The following is a 25,167-nucleotide window of genomic DNA, read 5'->3' as shown; positions in this document are numbered from 1 at the left end:
CGAGAACGAGAAAAAGAAGGTGAACATTCATTTGCTTTTTATTGCAGAATGTGTTTAACACGGCATTTCAAGTGAAAGTGTCTGTCGGCGCTCCTCCGTGTCCGAACCAGGCCGCGCTCCGTGTCCTCTGTTCAAGTCCAGACTGAGTACAACGCAAACACAGAAATCAAAACGGAAAGTTCCAACACTTCCTCACTCCAACAACAACAAAAAAATATTTCTGGGACGGACGCATTTTGTCATGGGTTTTCTTTACAATTACAATCCACAGAAACTCCACCTTTCTCACAGACTATAATACAAGTTTCTACAAAAAAAAAACAAAAAAAACGACAAAATAAAAAAAAAAATACGACACCACCTCACTAAGCGCGCACACTGTCGAACTACAGGATGTTTTACCTGATGAGGGCATTTTACACATTTAATGCAGAGTGCTCTGCGTGTCCGCTACAAGTTTCATCATCATAGCGTTTTTACATTTTACAAAAAAAAAAAGAAGTTCCTCTGAGATTAAAACACTCCTCTGTTTCAGTCGCTCGTTTCAGCATAAGAGAGGATACATATCAGTTAAGGTGCAAGACGTCAGAGCTTTGCGAAATAAATACTGTAAATGTGACACCTCTGAGCCACCGTAGCTTGGATGGTGATTGCGAAGGTACAGCATTGTCCCTTTTTAAAAAGAAAGGCACTCATCAGCCTGAAAACCTTTCATATTCCTTTTTCATATGTACAATACTTTCTTCTTTTTTTTTTTTTCTTTTTTTTTAGGGAGATCACCTGGATTCTGGTTTAAAAAAACTAATTAAAATTCCTTAAAATTCCTATCGACTGCTTTACAGCAAAAAAAAAAAAAAAAAAAAAAAAATTCACAGCTTCAATGAATCAGAAAAGATCCCTTTGGATTTCTTTAAAAGAGCTTTGGAAAGATCCAAGACGTTGAATTCTTTATAGTACCTGCGTGTGACTGAAAGAGATTTTTAAGCTATAGTCTTCAAGAGAACACGTCTTTCTTCACCTCCGTTTTCTGCTTCTGTGCTTAAAATACAAAACGAGAACAAAACACACCATCCCGGTTGGCAGCGTCTTCACTCAGAAACATTAGCAGCAGCTGGTGCAAAACCTGAAGAGGCTTGTGGCTGGTGGGCTGAAACTCTAAAGGCTGACATGGGCGTCTCACGCTGGAGCGCTTCCACAGCAGTGGGGACAGGTTGGGGCTGGGGTCAGGGGTCAAGCTGAGGGGAGGTCAGCATGTTTATGTGTCCGGAGAATCGGTCAACCCCAAAGCGAGAGCTTCTTCTGGTGTAAGGCCGTTTTTAAGAGTCCGCCTCACTGCAAAAAGAAAAAAAAAAAATCACACCACCATATATAGAATTCCCATACGATGACGTTTATGAAGGAATGCGTTGAAGAATCATATCGCGACCAGAATCAAACGACTTTCAACTTACTTTGGTTGGAAACTCAAAACTCAATTTTTTTTCTAAATCTTTAAATCACGTTATGTTAAGCGCTAATAGGTCATGCTAGTAGCAGCATGGCCTGCTAGATGCTAGGAGGTTGTTCTAACAGCTAACACCTGTTGGTTGTCAGCTTGCTAGATGTTAGCTAGTAGCAAACATCTAGCTAGCTAGCAACTGATGTTACAATTGTGGATCCTGTTGCAATGTTCACAATTTTTACTTGTTACTCTTCGTTCAGTAACAAGATGCTGTAACTGAACTAAGAGGACTCACTCAATAACCTTTTCTGGCTTGTTCTCATTAGCACTTCAGTCAACATCCATGTAGGCAGCAACACAACATTTCTGTTTTAAAAAGATACTTTCTGTTGGTCTGGTGTTACACAGTGGATCCCCATTTGCAGGGGTTTGGGACCAGAGCCACCTTCAAATAGCAAAAATACACAAATACTTGAAACCTCTTCCAAAGTGCTTACAGCTGCCTATTTTAATACTTCAGCCACCAAATATAACTTAATATGTATTAATGCACACCGGAAGACATTCAACAGAAGTCTGAAAAACTCTAAATGCTATTTTGCAATTAGATGGAAATGAAGAGCTTTTCTGGTTTCGACCTGAACAATCATAGTGAGCTGCAGTCGGTTCTATTTCAGGATGGGATTTGAGTTCATAGTCAGCCCCCGTTTTTTGCTTTGTCATTGCACCAGCAATCAGCTACTGGAGGAGAAGTCAAAACTGCAGCCTTTGAACTTACCCCCCCTTTCATTACAGCTTACAATATTTACTATCAGTAAGGTATTTGAAATTAAGTCGGATAAGCCATAAATGGTTATGACAAGCAAATAAGAACGGTGTAGATCATCCCTTAGATTTGGTTGTACGCTTAATATTGTACCTCATTATGTATTTCCTTAGATTTTAGTAAATCTTAGGAATTATTTAGGCGCTGTCCCGTTATATATTTCTGTTCTTGTAGGGTTTAAGCTTGTTTTCTCTCTGCTTATTTCCTTCTAGATCTCCATTAGTCATTTTCTCTAAGCTACCATTATTTTACCCGTGCCATGTCTGCCCCCTTGTGTCAAGATTCACTGATCTCCTTTCTCTCTCTGCTAATTCCTCCCAGCTGTATCCCATTTCCTTGATTACTACATCTGTCAGTAGTTCTCCTTCATGTTGCCTGTTCATCTCCAACTGTTTGTCTTTCACTTTCCTGCGTGCATTTTGCTCTGATCCCTGCGCCTCACATGACAATCACAGGGTTTTTTTCCCCTCTCACAAACATTAAATTGGACACAGCTTTTTAGATTGTATCACATGACGTTCCGCAATACTTGAAAGAATGCTGAAAAAACAAAAAAGAAGTGTTGTAATTTTTTTTTAGGTGAGTTTTAATTGTAATACAGATCTCTTTGAAATTCTTTTTTGAAATTCTTTTCTTTGAAATTCTACTTTTAACTTATTTCTGAATGTACAATATAGAAATTTTACATTGTATTATAAAGTAAACTATTAATAATATATTAATTATTGCTTGTATAGAAAAATCAACTAAAATTGGTACTGGGACGTCCACGTTTTACAAGATTGACTACAAAACGTCTGATTGGTGCATCTCTGCTTTTACAGTCTGATTTATACTCAAAGGTTTTTAGCCAGACAGGAAGTGAGCGGAGCTCTTTGGGTCGTACGTGATTTGCGGTTGGCTCTGGACCTCCTCCTCTCTCTGGGCTGCGTTCTGGTTCCCGGGCCCTGCGTGGCCGAGCGCACTATGCGCTCCATGATCTCATCTGCAGCGTCGTCTCCACAGGCTTGCGTGTCCTCCACGGCTGATGTCCACGGCTGCACGGTGCGACCTGCACCAACAGATGGCAAAAGTTTAACTGCGTGCATAGAAAAGCGCAGGGACAGGGCACAGTTAGCCACTAGGTGGTGCTAAGACACGTAGCCTTTTTTTCCTCTGAACAAAGAGTACCCTTCTGAAATCTTTTTTTAAATAGTGTAGTGTGTGGCTTGCGTGAAATCTCAAACTGTTTCCCCAAAACGTCTGTGCACGCCACTGAAAAACCATCTAATCTTGTGGACATGCTGGATGTTATTGTTTGCATTCTGAAAATTCAAGCATTCGCACAAAGTAAGCGAAAATAACGCAGAAAAACCGGTGAAGAATAACTCAGAACCACTCGTATTCTTCTTTTGCCTCACTCTCTGCGTCGACGCGACGCTACATTCAGACCCGTTGCCATAGCAACCAACAACCTCTCCACAATCCGATGGGGCGGAGATTACGTCCAAAGTGTATCAGAATTCAACAACCAAAAACACGCAAACATTTCCCACACAGAGAGCAGAACATTCAAGGCTATTTCGTCAGGCTTGATGTTTATTTTGCGATTATTGAAAAGTGATTGCCTGAACACCAGTGTTGATTGATTAGCTAATTTAAACACCTGCTCTACTGATACAGAGAGTTAGCATGTGGGTCGACTGAATTCTGCAGCACATCTGCATGTTAAAGTTATCAAAGTCAAGCTAGCATAACTTACCTACTTCCCTCTCCTTGGCAATTTTTTTTTAATTATTAATTTTCTTTTGCTGACCTGTGAAAGTCCCTTGGACCTTGTTTTCTAATTGTTGTAGTATTAATAGCAAATAGTCCCTTTTCTTCAATATATGGCATATAGTTATGATTTAGAGCATTATGTTGACAACTTGACAGCTAAAACCAGAGGTAGCCGTCGTTGGTGAGCAGCTTTTCTAGGCGGGATTTTGGGTGTTGCACCGTGTCTATATCGGACCTCCAGCATTAACTCACCTCCTCTTCCCGGCCGAGATCTGGTCCTGGTCCTGAGTCCCGGCACTCCGACGGCCTCTTTGTCGCCGCCTGTCAGGGTTGTTCTCAGCACAGCCTTCATGTGCTCATGCTCTGCAGCATCCTCAGTGTGGCCCAGACCCTGCGGCTGGTCGCTGTCCTGTCCACTGGGGGCGCCGTTGTTGCTGCAGCTTGAACCGTTGCGACCGCACTGCAGTGAACAGAAGTTCAGAACCGGATCAGAGTTCAGAAATTGGCTGCTTGTGAAATTGGTATTTTCCTAATTTAAATCATGAAGGAAACCAGTTAAATTTCACTCAGATGTTAGGTAAAGAGTTTAAAAACTGATTGAGGAAAAGGTTAGGGTGTTAATGTCACACAAGCATGCACACGGGCAGGCACACGTCTCAATACCTCGCGCTCCTCTTCATCATCAGACTACAGGAGGAAGGAGGATTTAAGATCAGAGAGAAGCAGGGAGAAAAGTGAAAATCAGAACTCAAAAGGGAGCAGAAGAAGAAGAAAAAAAAAGAGCTGGGAGTGTTTGCGGATGTCCGTGTGTGTGAGGCGCTCACAGGTGCGCTCATGTCCATGATCATCTTGCCCCGGGTTTTGTTGCGCTCCCGGTGGTCGGCTCGTTTCTGCTTCTGCTGCAGCACGCGGTCCCTGGTGGTTCTGTACTCCAGAGCGAACTCGCTGAGGATTTTGCTGAAGCGGTTGACGCTGATCTCCCTCACGCTGTAGGCTGGATGGCCGAGGTACAACAGGAAGGAGTGGAACCTGAGCGGGGAAAGGTGACCGTAACCCCCGGCAACAGTTTACAACAGGCAGAGGTGAAAAGTACAACGAGTCTCCCATTTAAACCAGCTAGAGCTAAATCAAATGTTGAAGTAATCACCATTGATTAATCCTTAACTGGAGTATTTAGACTCAAAAAGTCCTATTTAAACTAGTGTTTAATTGTGAATAGTCGTGAATAATCAATTATTGAAATAATTGTTAATTATTTTGGTAATCGATTACTTGTTTACTGGAGTGTTCAGACTCAAAAAACTGAAAAGAACCCTACTCCCTATACAAAACAATGAAAATGAAAAATCTGTAGGATGTGCCATTTTTATCCAATTAGCCGATTAATCGTCAAAAAAAACACTATAGATTAATCGATAACAAAATAATTTAAAGAGAACAACAAATACTATCACAGTACAAATTTGTTCAGAAATGGTTTTTTTAGATAAAAATCTGAGAAGTGCGGTCTGCATCTGTCTCCAGCTTACTTTACTGAACAGACCAGACCTTCGTGGGTAGCCATCACTGCAGTGTAAACTCGGCATGCGGGGCTACCTGTTGATTAGCCTGCGGTGAACGATCTTGAGGATGATGATTCTTTCAGCACAGTCTTTGAGGAAGTCAGACATCTTCTGCTTCAGCTGGGGCTTCATCTCGTGCTTGGCGATCACCTTGAGGTGGTCCCACGACGCCTTGCAGCGGCGTTCCATCTGACACAAGTTCTCCTGCAGCTGGTCGAAGTCCACCTGATGGACGCCAGACATGACTGAACTTTGGGAACACTCTGGTTTATTCGACTTATTTTCTTAATTCCCAGAACCTGTAATTCCTGTGATGTAAAACAGTTTGCTAGTCAGTTTTCTGAAGCGCACCTTTGCGGAACGTGTGATGGCTCCGATCTCGGAGTAGAGGTCGGTGCTCTCTGGGAAGTTTTCCACCACGACGGAGCAGGCGTGGTGCAGCAGGGACTGCTTGTGGACCGTGTCTTTTACCTCTGGGACCTTTTCCAAGTATGTCAGCTCAAAGCCTTTGGCCTGAAAACATTAGTGGGGAAATAACAAATAACTGGCTGAAAAACCTGATAACCCTGGAAGAAATGACATTTTCATTATTTTTTTAATATTATTTTAATAAAGATCGTCTATCCAGAAGTGTATAAGATTCAAGACAGTAAAGATAATGGATTTCTATTTAACCCCCCAAAGCAGTCACACTGTTTTTTAAACATTTTTCCTGTGGTGTGATGAAAGATTTGGGCGTCTCTCTGGTACGTCAACGCGTTGTTTAGCTGTGGTTTTTAACTCTGCGTCTTCTGTCAGTACAAAACATGTCTTGGTATCTCCAGGCACAAACCACATTGATAGCTATTATACTTTCCTGCTATGCGTTTACCCATGCTAATCACTTGCATCAGTGACTTGCTCTTTTTCTCAGTGTCTGAGCCAAATAAATGAGGTTACAAATGATGTTGAAGTAGTCTGGTCACACTTTTTTTTATTTTTTTGGCTACGTTCACAGCAGGTAAAAAATAAATGTAAAAAATAAAATCAAATTAATACAGCATATGCTCTTTAAAAACATATTTGGTCGACGGATGACTCACGTTGACGCCATTGAGGAAATTTCCAATGGACAGCAGCGTAGAGAGGATGTATCTGAGAGTTTTGTTCTTCACCAGCTGCTCCATCCCCTCCTTTAGATCCTGCAGTGGCTCGGCCACTTCCTGTCAGGAGAGCAGTACATCATTAGCGGACCCAAACAGAACTCTCGGAAAAACATGTGTTTTACGAGTCTGCGGCAAAAACAGGTGCACCTCGCCTCCCGCTACAAATCATCTGCTCTCGCTTAAGGTCAGGAGAGGTTGTTTAAAGGTTGCTCCTTCGTCGTAAAATATACTCCAGGTTGCTTGAACCCTGAGTTTTTCTAGGCAACAAGCAACAGCTTCTCCCGTGCGCGCGTGTTTGTTTTCCCTGCACGGTATGTTGAGCATTTCAGCAGCAAACAGTCCCCCCAACCCCGCCGTACCAGAAGGGTCGAGCCGTGAGCGCCGCTCCGTCAAAAGCCGCGGTTGCGTCTCGTGCGCATCGAGATGAAAGGAGCCGAAAACCCGTAAACTTTACGCGTGTCTCTTTCTCATGGCTCTCCGGCTTTGAACTTCTCCTCGCGGATGCATTCTTTGCCGGAGTAATCACTGAGCGCATGACGACGGAGGCAGGGGTGCTGCTAATAAAACATGCTTATCTTGTTATGATGTAACTATTTTGATGTTCTGCAGGATGTTGTTTCTTCCTGCCTGCACAAACAACGGCACACATGCTGCGCACCTTCCCACAAACCTCTGCAGCCAGAGAAGTTGGCGATTTGTTTCCAATTAACAAAAAAAAAACAAAAACACACTTGGACCGGATGGCACTTGTGGAAAAGGTACATGTGAACGGTACAGCAAAATCTGACACTGGTAGTCCTCGTCGTTGCACTTAGGAAGTACGTAAAGTCAAGTTGAGGTTATTTGTATGGCCCATTTCAGCAACAAGGCGGTTCAAAGTGCCTTACATCCTAAAATCATCGTACAGTCACATATTAAGAAACAAATAACATTACATTACTAGCAAGTACACATCAAAATTTTTGATCAATGCTCCACTTACTTCTAATCAAAGGTAGCTATGATCAGGTAGGTTTTTAGCCTTGACTTAAAGGAACTCAGTGTTTTTGGTTGTTTTTTCAGTTTCCTGGAAGTTTGTTCTGGATGAGAGGAGCTTAAAAACTGAACCCTACTTCTCCGTGGTTGGTGTAAAAAGTTGCTCTTTCCCATAAAATCCTTTTAAAATACATTGTGTTTGTGGTATACTTGCAGTCCCTCCAGGAAGTTGCAATCGCATCATGAAATTTCATGCCTTTTTTTGGCCTTCTTGGGCTTCTTTACTTGAGCAGGAAAGGCAGTAGAGTGTGTCTCAGCGTTTAGCGATCGAGTACGAGATAGACATGATCAAACAAATTATTGTTTGTTTGCAAAGACACATATCGACTCTCACTGCAAAGATACAAAGTCTTACCAAGTAATTTTGGTTTAGTTTCTAGTGGAAATATCTTAGTGCACTTGAAAACTAGCTTACAAGTAACTTTTAAGCAAGATATAGGAGCTTGTTTTAAGTAAATAACTCCTTAATATTGTTGAAAACGTTCTTGACATTTCTCCCATGCTGTAAATGAAATAGTCTGCCAACAGAGCAAGTACTTTTTCATCAGTATTAAGGAATTGTTTAGTTAAAACAAGCTCCTTTATTTTGATGAAAAGTCACTTGTAAGTCTGTTTTGTCTTATTCACTTGAGATACTAAAACTACAAACTAGACCAAAATTGCTTGTTAAGAGTTTGTGTTTTTGCAGTGCAAATCAGTTTCGATGCGCAGTTACAAAATGCCACAAAGTAAATGTCACGGAAATGAGAAAACCTGAAGAACTTCAAGTTCAGACTGACCTTCTCCGTTGCTTCGTAGTCCATCTTGAAGGCCCAGAGATGGAGTCTGGCGGAGAGCTCGCTGATGGAGGACAGCGTGAGGAGGAACTGCTCCGCTGAGCCCAGCGGGACGTCCGGATTGGCCAGCTGGGCTTCCTGGATCTTCTGCTTCTCCTCCTCAGTCGGGATCATCGTCAGGAGTTTCTGTGGAACGGGAGAGCGACACATGAGTGGATGCGTGCATGCATCTTCTTTTTAAAAAAAATAAATAAATAAATCACCCAAGGTTCTCACCTCTATGCCTTCCTTGTTGAGCGCGTACTCGTCAAAGTTCAAGATGGCCGTCTTGATGGTGCGCGGCGGAGGCAGGACCGTCAGGCCGATGTTGATGGCGTTGCTCCTCTTCGAATCCAAGACGATGATCTCCTGGCGCTTGCCGTCCGCCGCCGTTTTCTGAGACAAAGGGAAGATGGAGAAAAGGGTCAGCCTCCACATCCCGTCCCCATCTGGTCCCGTTTCCTCTTTCACTGTGGTCCACTTTACAGGCCCGTGAGGATTCGACAACTTTTCACTCGACTGCAGCTGTGGGGGCTGCATGGGGACTGGAAGCAGGAAATACCACGCGTGTTTAGGTTTACGAGAGTGTTTGCATCAATTTATAGGCACCGTTTTACGCCGCTGCATGACCATATATGACCTTTACCAGTGCTGGAGGTGATCCGAAGCTCTGAAAGGGATGAAGTCGTACAATATTACCTTATAAAAGTGTAACAGAGTAGCTGCCAGGATCTTATAGCAGCTACAACAAAGACACCAGTTCACTTACACTTGCAGCTCTACTTTACAGGGTTTTATGGTACAGTAATTAACATGTTGGTAGGAAATCTATTTACACTCATGAGCATGAGCGCTTTTAACTATATCTTTAATGCATTCTTTTTTCAGGGTGGCATCATGATGCAACAAACTACAGATAACTATAAGAACCAGAACTTGAATCAAAAATCTGCTTTTATTTTGGATTTTCTCTCATCCACATGAGGTCAAAATACATCTGGTTACATGTTAAAAAAAAACCTACATGCTTTTTGTGGTCATCAACATGTTCTTGTCGTAACTCTGGATGGATGTTTGACCACTCTTCCTATTGAAACTGGAAAAATTTGTTCATATATTACTGGTGAATTTTTATCAACAGATCTAACTTTCTAGGAACAACCATGAAAAAAAAAATCAATATTCAGGCCTGTTTCACCAATATCACTTATGGCGAAACAGGCCGTCATCCATCACTATGCCTTCGCGCTGCTATGATGTTCGTTAGGGTGAAAACCTGACCTCGACTGATGCAAACCATCATTTTGTTTCTGTGGAAAAGCTGTTCTGTTTTATCTTCCAGAAGGTTTTCGACTTGTCCATGTGGGCAGCTGCTCGTTTCATTTGACCTTGAAGCCACATCAGTCTTGGTCGTCAAGACTCTTGTGAAACATCGCTGTGGACAGAGGCAACGGTGGCCCACGAGTTTCCACTTCACGGCGACTTAAATCTCCTCGAGATGCTCCTGAACATCCTAAGTAACTTCACTTCGTCAGAGGTGAAGGTTAGGCTGAACCGGAGGTCAGCAATTTGACATTCTAAAGAGACAATTCAGAGAAACGTCTGGAGCTGTAAACCCTAAGTGACCTTTGGAAAAAGAAAGTGACTCAAGTTTTATGAACACCAACTGCTTCAATTATTTACGTTTCACTGTTTAATTAAAGAGCTAAACGGATTATCCAATTCTAGGTTCTGGAACGAAAAGCATTTTAAAACTTTTATGAGAAGACCATAAAACCATTTTCTTAAACCAAAAAGTTCCAACTTTATGAGGAGGAAAGACAGAACAAAAGAAGGTACCAAAAATATATGCTTGTATATTTAGTGTTAGTTGTATAATAAAAGAAAAACACACACACACAAAATGATAGAAGTTGCTTTTTTACGTTTGTATTACAAACCATTTCTTTTTTTGGCAGAAAACTAATTTAGTTTAAATGAACTAATCTAATTTAAATGAACTCTACCATTCTGCCTATGTCAAGAAAAGAAGTCAATTATCCAGCCAGAATTATATCAGGACGTTGTGTATGCTTTACACATGTACGCACACTTCACATGTCTATATCATTTAAACCTTGTTCAGATTAGAGAAAATCTGCAAAAAACCTAAGTAATTTTGCACATAATTGTTGTTTGTTGGATCTTTTTAATCCCTCAAAAAAAAAAAACACTTTAAATTAAAATGGCAGTCATGATTATGAAGATGTATGTAAACCTCTGACCTGCAATGTGCTTAATGTGTGGAAATATTTTTATTTCAGGGAATAGCAACATTTCTTTGATAATTTACCTGTTATCCTTTTACACACTCTGTGTTGAAGTGCAATAGTAGAAGTGCTAACCGCTGCTAACCGCTGCTAACCGCCGTCACGCCTCCTGTCACATCGTAGATCTGAGCCATGCAGAGCCGCCAACCGATCGGGCTTCGGCGTAAATTGCAGGTTCTGAAGCGAAGGCTCAGCAATTCAAAGAGTGAGAGTCCCGGCCTCTGCTCTCTACCTTTGAACCTCGCACGGTTCTTATTTAAAGGCTTTATGAAAATTACAGAGGGATCAAACCTCCCCTGTTTGATCGGGATCAAAAACCCACATCCTCATTTAACCCTAGAAGAGTGAAGCATTCGAGAAATAAGAGGGAGAATTTGGATAAAAACAAATGTATAAATAATAAACTCAAAATAAAATTAATCAGGAAATTTATAAACAAAAATATCCTGAATGGACAATTGAAGATCATTCCTCTTAAACAGTGATAGCTAAAGTTGGGTTGGTGCTGTGATGTGGTTCTTTAAATATAAAGTGGAGGCGAAATCTCAAGATTTTAGTTTGGATTTTAACGATGATTTTCAAAAGCTTTCCTGCATTTCTTCCATTTTTCTCTGCTTCACCATCCCTGAATTACTTTAAGGAGAAAGTAACAGGATTCTGCAGACTTGGTTGACAACATATTATAGGAATTTCCTTTAAATAAGCAGGAAACTGTCTGTAGGTAAAACATATAGAGCAAAGGCCACATCATGAGATGATTTGGTATCATCACATGATGTTAAATATCGTGTGTTTATGGTCTGACCAAGTTCAAACCATAAACATCGAGGACCAGCAGCATCAGCGCACACGGTGCTTCCCCTGGTCTCTACTTTTAAACATGGAGTAAAGACTTTAGCTAACAGCACGAAGCTTGACAGGGATGGAGGGGTCACTCATAATCATGAATAGCCCTCATGATTTTGTGTCTTTACCTTTGTCACTGGTATTTCCTTTGATTTGGTCTCAAACAGGTGTTCCAGTTTGGCTGTATCCAACTTGACAGGTTCCACTTTGGACCAGAAGGAGTCGCCGCTCCACTTGTGGTCCTGGTACTGGCAGTCTGTCGGACGCACCTGAGGACAAACAGTCAACAGACTGACTCAGATTGTTTCCAAAGAGTAATTGCCTGAGGATTAAGTGGCTAAACAAACAAAATCACTTTGATCATAAGACGACTAGTCTGGGTCCAAACTCTTCTCACTAACTCAATAAAGCTACTCGAGCACTGAGAAGACGACTGGCGATGGGCGACTCAGGAAAAAGATATTCAGTAGATCAGAGTTAACAGGTTGTGCTGACAAACTTCCTAAGTGTGGAAGTTGTTACTGAGCAAAGACGTCCGAGTATCAGTGAGGTGCAAGGAGATGAAGTCAGAGGAAGGTTTGTGTTTGCTGTTCACTTCGGTTTGTATTTTTTACGTTTTTGTGGCACTAGTGGCCTTTATTTCCAGAATTCAGACAGGAAATCGACAGAGAGAGAGAAGGGGGGAAGACATGAAGGAAAGGTCCCAAGCTCAAACCGTAAACATCGAGGACCAATAGGATCAGCGTACACGGTGCCGCCCCAGGTCTCCACTTATAAACAGGGAGTAAAGACTTTAGCTAACAGCGGGAAGCTTGAGAAATAAAAGCATGTCTAGAGAGTATCTATGGTATACCTGTTAATATGACTACACTAAAGCTAACCATCCAAAATTTGGATGATCATTTTCTCTTTGTTTCACATTATCAATCAAATTGCCTTTTCACGACGATTCGGCTCCTATCAGTTCAGGGCAGGAAGGCCAACATAAAAAAACATGTATTGTAGAAAGCCATTAATGCAAACTCCAAAATGGAAAATCATAAGTGGCTAAAATCAGTATCAGCAGGTTAGAACTGCTCCTGACTCACCTCGCTCCAGAAGAGCCTAATTGTCTTCTTCTTCTTGTTGAAGAGAGGCGGCTCGGAGGGAGGAGGCGCCGTGGCCGGACCGCTGAAGGACGGAGGCGGCGGAGGCCTCAAGACGCCGATCAAGGGAGGCGGTGGAGGGCAGCAGCCTAGAATGGGGGGCGGCGGAGGAAGCCGCGGGATGAATGGTGGAGGAGGCGGCGGAGGCGGGAGGTCGCCGCACCCTCCCATCAGAACGGCGTCCAGGATGTCCTTGTCATCGTCGTCCGTCAGGTCGGTGAAGCTGATGTCCCTGATGCGTAGCTCTCGGGGGCTGGCCAGGAGCTGGTCCCAGATGGTGTCCGACTCCTTTTTGGGAGGGGGCGGAGGTGGAGGAGGTGGCTCGTTGGCCGGGGCGTCCAGGTGGGGGTGGGACGAGCCAAGGTCTTTGACCAGGTCACCGAAGCGCTCGGCGATCGGACGGATACCCCGTCGATGCTCCAACTTGTCCTCCTTGTTGCTGCTCTCCAGGCTCGCCTCCTGATGCGTCTCCTTGTCCTCCTCCTCCCCCTCTCCCTTCTCCTTCTCCTTCGCCTTCTCCGCGTCCTCCTCTTCCTCCTCCTCGGCGCTGGGCTTTGAGGTCTGGGAGTACAGCATGTCCAGCATGAAGAGTTTGCTATCGAGGAGCTTGTTGCAATTTTCGTTCACTTCTGTCTCTTTAAAGCCTGGGGGAGAAAAAAGGTAAAGTGGTAATCCCAAAGTTATTTTGAAATTCCCGAAAAATAAAGCCACAAAAAGGAGAACTTTGATGATTTTCCTTTAGAGGACACCCACCATTCTCCGTGCTAACCCTCTCCTCTCTCTCCAAGGTGCTGCTGGCGGAGGAGATGCTGGAGGCCGAGCAGTTGTCCTTCTCGTTTACCTCCTCATTCTGTCGCTCCTTGTCACTAAGGATGCCGCTGTCCTCCTCCGCCTCCTCCTCTCTCTGCTTCTCCGCTTCCTGCTCAGGCTCCTTCACGTCCTCCTCCTTGTCTGCCGCCACTTCCTCCTGCACTTCTTCGTCCTCCACTTCCTTCTGCTCTTCCACTTCCCCTGCTTCAGCTCCTGCCTGCTTCTCTTCCTCTTCTATGCTGGGACTGGAGTCGTCGGCTTCTTCTGTCACAAGAGAGTGCAACTTTTCAGTCACACTAGAATTTCGTTCACCTTGAATAAGAGTTTCATAGACCTGAATTATTTGTAGCGACGTGCTATTTATATCTGGCAAAACACTGGCCTTTGATTTAGGGCCAGTTCTGGATGGAATTGAACTATTTTCCGGCAAGAAAAATAAAAACACACAGCCGTGTCGCAATGTAAACAATACGGGCGGCGCACAAAGCCGGGCTGTTGGAGGAGCTCGATATGAGCAGGAAATGAGGAATTAAGTTCCTGTTTACATCGAATCCCGCCCGTGTACACGGTACACACACGTAAATCAGCAGCACAGTCCGAGCTGTGATGCAGGCAGGGTCTAGAAAAACACGCCGCAGACGCTCGCCTCTGTGAGCTACAGTGCCTCGGCCCATGGCTTCGCTTGTGCTCCAAAACAAGGCTGTTTTTTTTTTTTTCTTGCATGAGATGTTTGGGGATCACTCTGTCAAAAGCTTCTTTCAAAAACCAATCTGACCCTTGCACTCACATCCTCCCTGTCTCTGCGAACCTCCTTTCACTTACTGCGTCCACAATCTGCCTTCTTTTTTCCCTTCCACTGCACATAGTTGTATGCTAATTGAAACGGTAAAGTGAAGCAGTTTTCGTTTTACTGCTAAGGGGCAAAACAGATGCTTGGGAGTTGAACAGATGACCTTCTGGTTTTCATTCAGACTCAAGAACCTGCTAACACACACAAAGATATACAATGCCGTGTTAAAATGAGCCAAAATTCGCTAGTTTTAGATGCTAATCAGCCAACATTAACGTTGATGTTCGGAGATCCACTGGGAAATATCTGGGGTCTTACTTAATGACAACAAGTTAACTCCCTAAATCCTACAAACACTACAACTCAACATGTCACCGTGTGACAACAAACATTGTGTGCTACCTTTTATAGCATGACCAGGCTAGCTTAAAGTTAGCTAGTTTTAATCTCATACGCTGTTACCTGCTACCAACCTTTTTTTGTTTTTTACATGTGGGGCTCAAAGATATAATGAATGACCTAAAAACATTAGCTTCAAATAGGACTGCATAAGTGTTACCTAACAATAGCATCCTAACTGCTTATGTAGCCTGAATGCAAGGCAACAATGAGTAAAATGTGTAGCACGATATGGATTTTTAACGTTTTGTTCATTACCCATCTGAGACCCTGACAACTGACTCTGCTTGTGGAGGAAGCCCAACATCGTCAACCCCATGGGAGCTATTTAGTCAACCCAAGCGGGTCCACTTCGAGACAAGACTGAGAAAAGTCCACATGGGCCACAAACCTGTTAGCTAGATATTGTCCCCCATCTTGTCTAGAATTTATGAATTTGCTCACCACAGATAAACTGTAGTCCAGCTTTACAGAAGGTTGTCATGCCTACAAAAATGAGTCATTTAAGTCTTTCAACCATTTATCTCCCCCAAAAAAGGATTGATTCAAAACAGCATGATAAAACTGAACTGTTAAATTATCACAACATAAAAGCCACAATTTCAGAATCCTTTTTTTTTCATGAAAAGCAAGTAGCTGATACTAGCTTGTTTGTAAGGCTAGCAGGTTTAACAGACATGCCAGATTTGCCAACTTTAGTAGTAAATTAACCTAATACATTATTAAGATTGATGGATGTTCTTAGTTTTTGCAGTGTGACTGTGCATGTTTTTCTTGAGCGGAAATATTTTCAAAACCACCAAATTTGTCTTTTCTTTTTAGTTGTCCAAGAAATGTTTGGTTTCTTTACAGCAGCAAGTGGGGTCTCACTGAAAGAGTGGAAAGTACATAGATTTAATAAAATACAAAACAAGGTTGACCTTTGGGCTTGTAGCTAGCCCTACTGAGACCAAGATTGGACATTTTAGCAAAGCTTGCATCACCAATGACTTTTCAGAAACAGAAACACCAGGTGATTCTGTCCTCCTACCAGGCTCAGAGGGGGTGCAGGCGGTGCTCGGCGTCTCAGGTTCAAGATCAGCTTCTCCTTCCTCCTGGGAGGCAAAGGATGATGGCGTGCTGCTGCGCGATGACGAGGGCCAGGCCTCCGAGGGTTCAAAGGGCAGGCTGAGGTCAGGCCGAGTCCTCGACACCCGGACGCGGTCCCTCTCGTACTCCTCCGCCGCCAGACGTTCTACGTTCTTATACCTGAAGGAGAGCGAAAGATGAGTCGCTGATGTCTGCTGAAGCGAAGCCACTTGTTTAAGAATCTCGGCCAACGACGGTATATCGATTATAAGCGATGCAACGGAGAGTCAATGGAGCTCATGTTCTCTCCTACTGCTGTCAACACGACGTTTCAAGTAACTCCTCTGCCTCCCCATGTTCAGGTTCATCTGCTAATCTTTCAGCATCAATCCTGTCAGCCTTAAAGATTTGGAAGAAAGGGAGAGAGAGGAGAGAACAACAAAAACAAAAAGAGTTGAAGAAAGGCCAGACCTGTTGCAGATCCCTTCCTTACGTCCTTCTCCACGTCTCTGTCCTTCTCCTTCTTCACTTCCACCCTTTCTCCGACCGCTAAACTTCCCCGTTCAACCTGCTGGTCCTCACGGAAATTTAGGGCACTGAGTCAACCCTCTCTCTCTCTTTCTCTCTCAGTGTCTTTCTTCTTTCTCTAACCCCTCCTCTTTCCCACCACGCTGTGAATGTGTGCAGCTTCTGTTCAGACTTCATTAGCATCAGGACACTTCTGATGTCTGAAGAAACCAGACACGAACGCTCTGGTGTGTGTTGGGTCCCCTATCTGCATGTGATTAGGCGTGAACCGAAGTTAGTGTGAGCCAAGTGTGTATAGTTGGCTTCAACGTACTGTATGTATACACACACACGCAAACACACATGCAAGCACTGAATGGGAGTTTGCAAACACACCTCTCCTGCTGTGAGACCTGATTGTGAGTTAATCCCTCTTTGAAAACAGAGCATTGTACGTTTCTGCAGAACTGTTCTTGACCAATTAAAGCATACACTGTTGTATAATCTGCTCATGTTTACTAAGGATGCACCAAAACGACAACAAACGCAACCAAAATCATCACCACAAATAAGACAACTTATCTATAATTTACTTAGAGCTACATTCCAGCATAAAAAAAAAACAATTGAAACTGATCCCAACACAGTTTTCTTTAAATGTTAGTGAAGAATTACGAGAACATCATCTGGGATTTTAAGGGATGTTTGCCCTGTTTAAGCCACCAACATTTAGTTTATATTGGTGTGTTAAAGTGAGAGGAAACACCAAAGTAAGACCTAAAGAGCTAAACAAAGAAGACTGTAGCAGCTTATGAGTCTGGTAACGGATTTAAAGAGGTCTCAAAAGAATTAGTCTAGAAGCAGAGAGCATTCGAAACAACTGGCAACGTGCCAATAGCCAGCAACATTGGCAAGTTCGCCCTGAAAGCGGACCACAAGATGCTAAAAGAGGTCTCCAAAAACCCCTAAAATGTCAACATGGGACCTACATCAGGCTCCAGTGGTGATGTGACTGTACACAATTTGTATAGTCTGAAATAAACCACACAAGTTTTACTTCAGTGGGAAGTGTACAAGGCTTTGCTGTGTAAAAAACATTAAAGTTCACCAGGAAGAATGTGGACCGAGACCAGGACTTCTGGAAGAATGTTTTTCTATTTATGTATTTCATTTTTTGTACTAATGAATCTCAACATCTGCAATTCAGAGACCAGAAACGACATCAAATATTCCAAAAAGAGACGATCATCAAACAAACTGTGAGGCATAAAGATTGAAGCGTCGGGTTTCAGAATGCTTTGCTAGCACCTAGCTAGCATGCTAACACCATGACTTTAACTATGAAACAGGAGGTGTTTGTGTAAAATGTGAGACCAAAAAAAACAAAAAAAACAATTAAAGCTGGACTGTGCTGAATCAAAACTCACGTTCAGATCCCCTCGAGTTTCTTGGGGTTGCTTTGAAATGGACCCAACATGCAAGAAAACCATCAAACATCTAATAGCTGAAAGCGAAGAGTATGGCAAACTTTCTTCAGACCGTTTGGTAAGATAGTGACAAGACCAGTCTCACTTACAAAGCTAGGTAATGATCTGTGAACCTTTCTTTTCACAGAAATTTATGTGAAATACATAATCTATGTTATCTGGAAGAGTTGCTGCTCAGTTGAGAAAACAGCTAGCATTGAGATTGGACGGTGGAGAAAATTTTAGATGGTAGAATTATAGGGAGTGGTGGAAGATGAATTAGCCTGACAATCTCCCTTTCTTCCCTTTAAAACTGGTTTTAGGCAACTAAAACAACACAAACTTTCGCAAGAGATCTTGTGAGGTTTGACGCTAATTTGGTCTATTTTTTTTAAGCAAAATTATGTTAGCTGAGGCTAATCTCCGTATCAGTCTGCCTGATTGACGACGAGACCTGAAAAAGCACATTAACCTCACAATTGTCTGTGATTTTATGGACTTAGAGCAAACTCATGAGTTTTAGCTAACCAGACTTGAAAACAGTGGTAACTTGGGAAGAAAGAGAGGCCACCGTCTGAGTAGCTGTTAGCCTTCCAGCTCATTGAGCATTTTGCCTTTACATTTTCTCGCATTTTAAATAAGCTCACCATGATGTAACACCTGTCTATTACAACTAGGTCATTGCTAATAAAAACTTCCTAAAACCTCACATCAAAAACATGAACAGTCCCTTTAATATGTAACCAACATACAAATAAAGGTCAATCATTGTCCGTCTGTAGCTAACTGATCCCAGAATGCTATCATATTAGCTATGTAGCTAATGTAGTTAACTATAAAACAGCTTTTGCCCACTAGTTTAAATTCAGATGAGTTTCAGACTCTTTGTGAGTACTTTGTTCCTGTCTGTCTGGTTCTCTTTCACTTCTCAATGCTTTTCAGACTAACTGCATTTATAAATGGTGAGCTTTTAGCTCAGTGTGTGTCAGAGCCACACCACTGTGTGTGTGCGTGTGTGTGTGTTGCAGAAAACCAAACACCAAGTGACGGGTTGAGAAGTCGTCACTTCACTGTGAATAAAATCCCCTAACATGTGACCCCAGCCGGGTGTAATCTCCCGGCGCGGGGCGCGCTCTGTGTTCTGGATGATCCTGGGAATAAGCAACAAGCTGCAGAGGGAAGAGCTGGAGAGCATTTGCATATCCACTAATCCCTCAAGAGGCAAAAAGTGTGAAGTGGCAGCTAACCAGTTGTCTAATCAGTTAGTTTTCAGTAGTTTATCTAAAACCTGGAGATGCAGTTTATTTTTATACACATTCACTGCATTAAATGCAAACTTTGTAAATGTCTAATCTATGTTTTAAAATGTTTGCTATTGCATCTTATTAGAATATATATATATTACATAATTAATATAAAGCTTCATGGAATAGGATTAAATTGGATTTAAGGGTTTTACAGGTCAGCTTTAGTGCAAAAACCAGAACACAAAGGTTTCAGGAAATTATTTTCAGTTTTATTGTTCGTATTTTGTACACACCCATACCTCTTTTGATCCTTTCTTCTTGTTTTAATCTTTTTTTCTTACTTTCCTCTTATCTTTATTTCAGTCTCCATCACTGCCCTCCTTTTCTTTTTCCTCGTCATTTATTTAATCCTTTCTTCTTTCTGCATCCCCCTTCTTTTCTTATTTCCATCCTTCCTTCTTCCACACTTCCTCTCGTCATTTTCTCCTTCAGTCTTATTTTTCTTCCTTCCATGTTCACTTCCCAACTTTCACCGATTCCTTTCATTTTCACCGCTTTCCTAAATTCTTCACTTCTCCCCTTTCTGTTTTATTTCTTTGCTGTTATTATTCTTTTACTTTCTTTATTCTTTGTTATACTTTGTTGGATCTTTGTTTCCTTCGTTTATTTCCTTGTGGTTTTTCCCAATAATTTGACTAAGTTTTGTTTTTATTTAATTGCTATGCAAATTTTTGTTCTCTGACATTTTACATGTTCTATATAAATAAATAAAGATTTCCAAGATTAAGAACAATGAAACATCCTGTTTGTCTGAAGAGCTTTGAGCTTGGTGATAGTAACACTTGTAACATTAGTAGGCTTACTGTAACTGATTAAACTTTAATAGGTTTAAATATTTAATGTCTTAAAACTCCTTCAGCAGCGTGAAATATGACTTGTTGCAAAGTGCGGCCCACAGAGAGAGCAGGCTGTCAAACGATCTGTTTTGTTATCTGGAGTTAAAACTCCAACTCTTCCTTTTGGACCAGATGTTTCTGTGCTGTTTGTCAAGTAAATGGATACCACAGGGACATTAGGTGGGGAGGACACAAAAATGTGTGCTAGCCCGATAAGCACGACACCCAAATGCGTCTTAAATACAACACACCGCGGCTAACGGGTCATCTTCTCAGAAACTGGGCTCTCTTAACCGAGAGCAACAGAGAAACTCTGGATGTAGCTTTTAAACAGCTGGCTTACAAATAAAAAAGGCCACACTGAGAATGACTGGCATGACCCGAGTCCCTCGCTTCCTGCGATTCCCATCTGCACACAAACACAGATTTTTACAGGCCTCGTGAAAATTCTTCCTGCGTGTAAGGAGAGGATCGGTGCGAGGATTCAGCGCGGAGACCTCCGAATCGGTTTGTCTGGAGACGCGCAGCTAAAACAATCAACTCCCAAACGGGGAGGAGGATGGAGAAAACAGCCGAACTTCACACACACACACACACACACACACACACACACACACACACACACACACATCGCACTGTGAGGCTGTGGCAGCTGAGGGCGGCGATTTAACCTGAGAACAATTACGCCACTACCGAGCTTCCCTAAGACCGGCCTTTGAGAGCTTCGCCCCAGCGGGGTCAGATGATGTTTTGATTTAGTGGGAGAACTTACCGCTCCTCCCGTGCGAGCCGGGCCTCTTCCATCTTATCCACATAGTCGCGGCTGGGACACACACACACACAGAAACAGAGAATTGATAAAGATAAACATCATGCAGAGTCCCACCAACGTGGTAAAGAAAAACCACGTAAAGAAGTAAATTCCAATCTGTCTCATGGTGAAGCCAGTTTGTTAGATGTCTTTATTTTTAACTCACACCTTGAAAACCAAACCTACATTTAGTCAATCTGAACAATTATACGCATATGCAATGGATAACTTTACTGTAGCATTAAATTATATTATTGCAACAATTGCAAAATAAATCTCTGACATCAATGAGGTTGAGCTGGTTAATAAATGTAAAAAAGGAAATTTTAGTTTTCTGTTTTAAGCAAACAGACAAACATAAAGTTATCAGATTATGAGACATTCATAGCAGCTGCTGGCTGTACCGCTCTGAATTCAACACAAAAGTAAAAATGTCTTTTCCTGCTTTAAGCCCTTAAGGTAGCGGCGTCAGACTCGTTTTCATGTTGGGCCATATCATGATCACGAATGTCCTTACAGGGCCGGCTGATAAAAACGACCCACCAACTATTAAAATATCTGCATGTGATGAATACTTATTGACATTAGATCTTTTTTTTTCATGTATTTTGGAAATATACAGATAAAAACAGCTTTGTTTTGATCACTAAAATATTTAAAAGCACAACTTTTATATTTAAAGTTATATTTCTGTGGTTCTCTAGAGTCTAGAGGGCCACATAAATAGTTACAGCGAGCCGGATTTGGCCCCCGGGCCTTGAGTTTGACACATGTGACTGAAGGTAAAGTGAACAAATTTACTTTACCTTGTCATCAAGACTGAGCCACGCTGCTAAAATGTAACAGTGCTCATGTCTTTGAATAAAAACGCTACATCTCTGGGTTCTGCTGCTTCCACTTCCTCACTGTTTTCTTTGCTTTACTGAAACTTTCCGAAGCTCCACTTTAAAACAAAGCAAACGTTGAAGCCTCACCTGTGCTTGTTCCTCTCCTCTCGCTCTATCCTCTGCAGCCTCTCCTCCCTCTCCACACGGCGGCGCTCTCGCTCAGCTGCCAGAGACTCCTGGTGCTGTCGGTAGGACGACGACAGCAGTCCCCCTAATGCCACCCTAACAACAAACAGGCAGTCATGAGGACGTCTATATGTTTATTACAAACGCGTTCCCTCCACGTTGGTGTTTTTTTTTTTTTTTTTAATCAGGAAGTGTTGGGGTAAATGCTGACGTTGCCCCCTCACCTCGAGGTTGTGGGTGTACTCGGGGTGCTGAGGGAGGTGTAGGACGCGACTCCGTTCCTAAAAGAAACAAAAAAGAAGAAAAAACTGTCAGAAAAAAAATGGCAACACTGAAGAAAGTCATTAGTCGCCTGGTCACCTGACACTCAGGCATGAGCCCAGATCAGAACCCCTCTTACGCAACACTAGGGTGACCCTAATTACTCACAACTGAAGCGTTTGTGCGATTATAAAACAGTTTCTGGCTTTAAATGTAAAACTTTGCTGCCAAAATGAAAGTGATGACATAACGCCTAAAAAGAAAAAAACAAAAACAAAAAACATGTTCATACCTCTTGAATTTTTCCTCATCTTATTAGGTATTTTGGTGTGATTTTGTTTTTTTGTTACAGTGACTCATTACTCTGAAAACTCTAAAAGAAAAAAAGCAACGCCAAACAATCAGTTTTTAAGTAGCATCTTGTAAAAAAAAAAAACAGGCGTTCTGTGAAAACCTTTCCAATCTGTCCTGATCAGACGAGACGAAAACTGAAATTTTTGCCTGACTTGCAGAACTCTGTATGATGGAAACCCTGAACACGACCCCGTCACGTGTTACCATGGTGACGGTGACATATGATGGTGGCATCATGGTGTGCTTTTTATGAGTAGGTTTGAGGAAACTAAAAGTAGCTAAATGTAGAAAAAACCTGGTGGAAAACTTCCAAAAAATGGGGAAGAAATACTAAAGGGCTGTGAATACTTTTGCAAGTGGATGTGAATAAAATAATTTTTTATAGCAAAAAAGAATGAAAGAATGTAAACAAATTCAGGCACATTGTTTCAGAAACGGAGGTGAATACAATGAATGTACTCACTAACAGAGTCAACTAAGTGACCCATATTCCTCACAAGCTACATGGAAGTGGTTGAGTGAAAACACAAAATAAAGGAAAGTACTAAAGCAAAGCATGGAAACAGAAAGAAAAGAAAAAGTGTTGCTAAACGGTAAGAAACTGAGGGGAAAGGGAGTGAGATTTAAAGACGGAGAGGATCAGAGGGGATCAGTGGATGCTCTACTGTGCTTGTGCTGAAAAACAGAGGAACAGATTGGAACTGTGAAATCTCCCAACAAGTGCAGATTACCGACTCAGCAGGAGAGCTGATGAAGACTGAGAGCAGCTAAGCGAAGAGAGGAGAGAGGGAAGCGAAAGCAGCGATGGACTCAAGGTGCAAAGCGTGTGACGGGGAAGGAAGTGAAACGAAAACAAGTCGGTGAGCAAGAAAAGTGGTGCCGAAAGAAATCCAAAGTCGGTGCCAGAAAAATAAAAGCAAGAAACAGAAAGTGGATGCAAAACAAATAAAAAGTAAAAATAAAAAATGAAGAAACATCTCCTGGTAGCCATGAGAAGAAGAAGAAGAAGAAGACGTTCTGCTCTCCGTCTGACCTGGGAGGAGTTGTTGTTTTGGGCGACTCCTCGCTGCGTTTAGCCTGAGCCGACGGCGCCGGCTCATCGTCCAGGTCGTACGAGAAGAGGTGGAAGGGCGAGTGGGGCAGGTAGGGGACGCGGTCGGGGGACAGGCGGGAGCTGCCGCGCAGCGGCGGGCTGACTTCCTTGGTGGCGGGGACAGTGACTGTAGAGCGCTTCCTGGCCAGCAGGGTGGCCAGCAGGGAGGGCTGGGACTGGGGGCCGAGACTACTGCCACACTCTGGAGGAGGGGGCGTCGGGGTAGAAGGGGACGACGTAGATGCTGGGGGTATTTCTGCCTGAGTCTTCTGCTCATTGTCCGTTTTAGTTCCCTTTCTGGAGGAGATGGTGATGGACTGAAGGGTGGTCCTGTGGAGGACGGTGGACGTAGGGCACGCGGCCCTGGGAACAGAGGATCAGATTGAAGGTTTCAGAAAGCATACCTGGAGAGAGGCTGTTAACAAAACCACAACAAACATGGGCAGGGTATCTGCAGGTTTCAACAAGTCAAATTTAAGACCTTTTAATGCCACCTTGAATGAATGTAAGACTGAAAAAACTGTAGACGCAGAGGATGGTCGGGGAATCCTGGTGTGTGACAATCAAGCCTGGCAAAAACGGTGACATTTCTGGGGTTTGTTGCAGCTCTGTGTGTTTCCCACACTGCATATGGCTCTCTGTATGTGGCTTTATAGAGAGCTATATGCCAAACTGAACACTTCTTAGCTTGGCTTATGACAAGCTTAAAACTTGTCATAAGTTTTTAACCGTCATGTTGGATCAAGACGGTTAAAAGCACCAAGCCTCATACGGGTTAGCAAAAGACGTGAGCCAGTGGAACGTCGTTGTTGAAAAATCTGCACTTAATCATAAAATAGACGCAGAAAAGGCTAGCTAGCAAAAGAACATTCACAGCTAGTTAGCGGTAGCCTCAACCGTCTGGAGTCACAGAACGCAATGAAGATGTCTGCGCACTACTTAAACAAAAAGAGCTACTTATACAAGATGAAATACTTCTCTCAAGACAAAATGTAATTCCTCTGATTGACATATTTTAAGATATTTTAAGGCTTCTTATTAATGCGTTGACACCTTGTTGGGTCACAATTAGCTCAAACTAACTGCGCATCTAAGACGAAACACACACATTTACCACTGCTTCCCTACACAAAACACCAAGACAGACGAAAGCAGCGCTACTTTTCACTTCCATGTCACCACCGAGACCTAAAATACCTGGAGGTGGTCTGATTAGCCCCCTCCTTCTCATCCGAATCAGATTCAGTCACAGGGGTCTCTTCTTCCTCTTCCTCCTCCTCCTCCTCTTTCTCCTCTATTCCACATTCTTCCTCTCTATGGATGAGGGTGGGTGGTCGAGGAGGGAAACACGATGGGAAGATTCGGGGGAAAGATTGAGGAAGAGATGAAGCGGTACATGAGACCAGCATGCAAACGGACACCTTCACATGAATAAGGAAGGTTAGATGAGACCGACACAATGATTAGAGATGACCTAACAGTTTAGTTCGGGAGGCGACAAACAGGGATGTGACAAATACTAGATCAAGATGGTTAAAAGTGCTAATTGGAAACACGAGGAAGAACTCTG

At 42.7% G+C, this 25,167-nt stretch overlaps 1 protein-coding gene across 6 annotated transcripts in view; it reads right to left on the bottom strand.

The window, feature by feature from the left end:
- Positions 1 to 20: 20 nt before the first annotated feature.
- Positions 21 to 25,167, bottom strand: part of fhod3a (formin homology 2 domain containing 3a) — a 76,663-nt gene continuing 51,516 nt past the window's right edge. For 2 of the 6 annotated variants that reach the window (XM_088010116.1, XM_088010120.1), the window contains 17 exons: positions 22,114 to 22,170; positions 21,851 to 21,985; positions 20,838 to 20,888; positions 15,912 to 16,129; positions 13,636 to 13,956; positions 12,826 to 13,526; positions 11,866 to 12,006; positions 8,820 to 8,978; positions 8,547 to 8,729; positions 6,670 to 6,789; positions 5,939 to 6,100; positions 5,622 to 5,812; positions 4,850 to 5,054; positions 4,689 to 4,712; positions 4,278 to 4,485; positions 3,154 to 3,318; positions 21 to 1,332 (listed from right to left, as the gene is read on the bottom strand). In XM_088010116.1, coding sequence (XP_087866242.1) covers positions 1,256 to 1,332; positions 3,154 to 3,318; positions 4,278 to 4,485; positions 4,689 to 4,712; positions 4,850 to 5,054; positions 5,622 to 5,812; positions 5,939 to 6,100; positions 6,670 to 6,789; positions 8,547 to 8,729; positions 8,820 to 8,978; positions 11,866 to 12,006; positions 12,826 to 13,526; positions 13,636 to 13,956; positions 15,912 to 16,129; positions 20,838 to 20,888; positions 21,851 to 21,985; positions 22,114 to 22,170 — 3,118 coding nt within the window. In that variant the 3' untranslated portion in view covers positions 21 to 1,255. Of the gene's footprint in view, positions 1,333 to 3,153; positions 3,319 to 4,277; positions 4,486 to 4,688; positions 4,713 to 4,849; positions 5,055 to 5,621; positions 5,813 to 5,938; positions 6,101 to 6,669; positions 6,790 to 8,546; positions 8,730 to 8,819; positions 8,979 to 11,865; positions 12,007 to 12,825; positions 13,527 to 13,635; positions 13,957 to 15,911; positions 16,130 to 20,837; positions 20,889 to 21,850; positions 21,986 to 22,113; positions 22,171 to 23,537; positions 23,961 to 24,794; positions 24,912 to 25,167 lie in introns of all 6 variants that reach the window. The other 4 variants (XM_088010121.1, XM_088010122.1, XM_088010117.1 and 1 more) reach the window with 4 other exon arrangements.

Source organism: Poecilia mexicana, unplaced genomic scaffold, assembly GCF_051168715.1.
Source record: "Poecilia mexicana isolate PSO_F unplaced genomic scaffold, ASM5116871v1 scaffold_11, whole genome shotgun sequence".
Lineage (NCBI taxonomy): Eukaryota > Metazoa > Chordata > Actinopteri > Cyprinodontiformes > Poeciliidae > Poecilia > Poecilia mexicana.
Note: the sequence above shows the minus strand (reverse complement) of the source record. Positions and strands in the feature narration are given on the sequence as shown.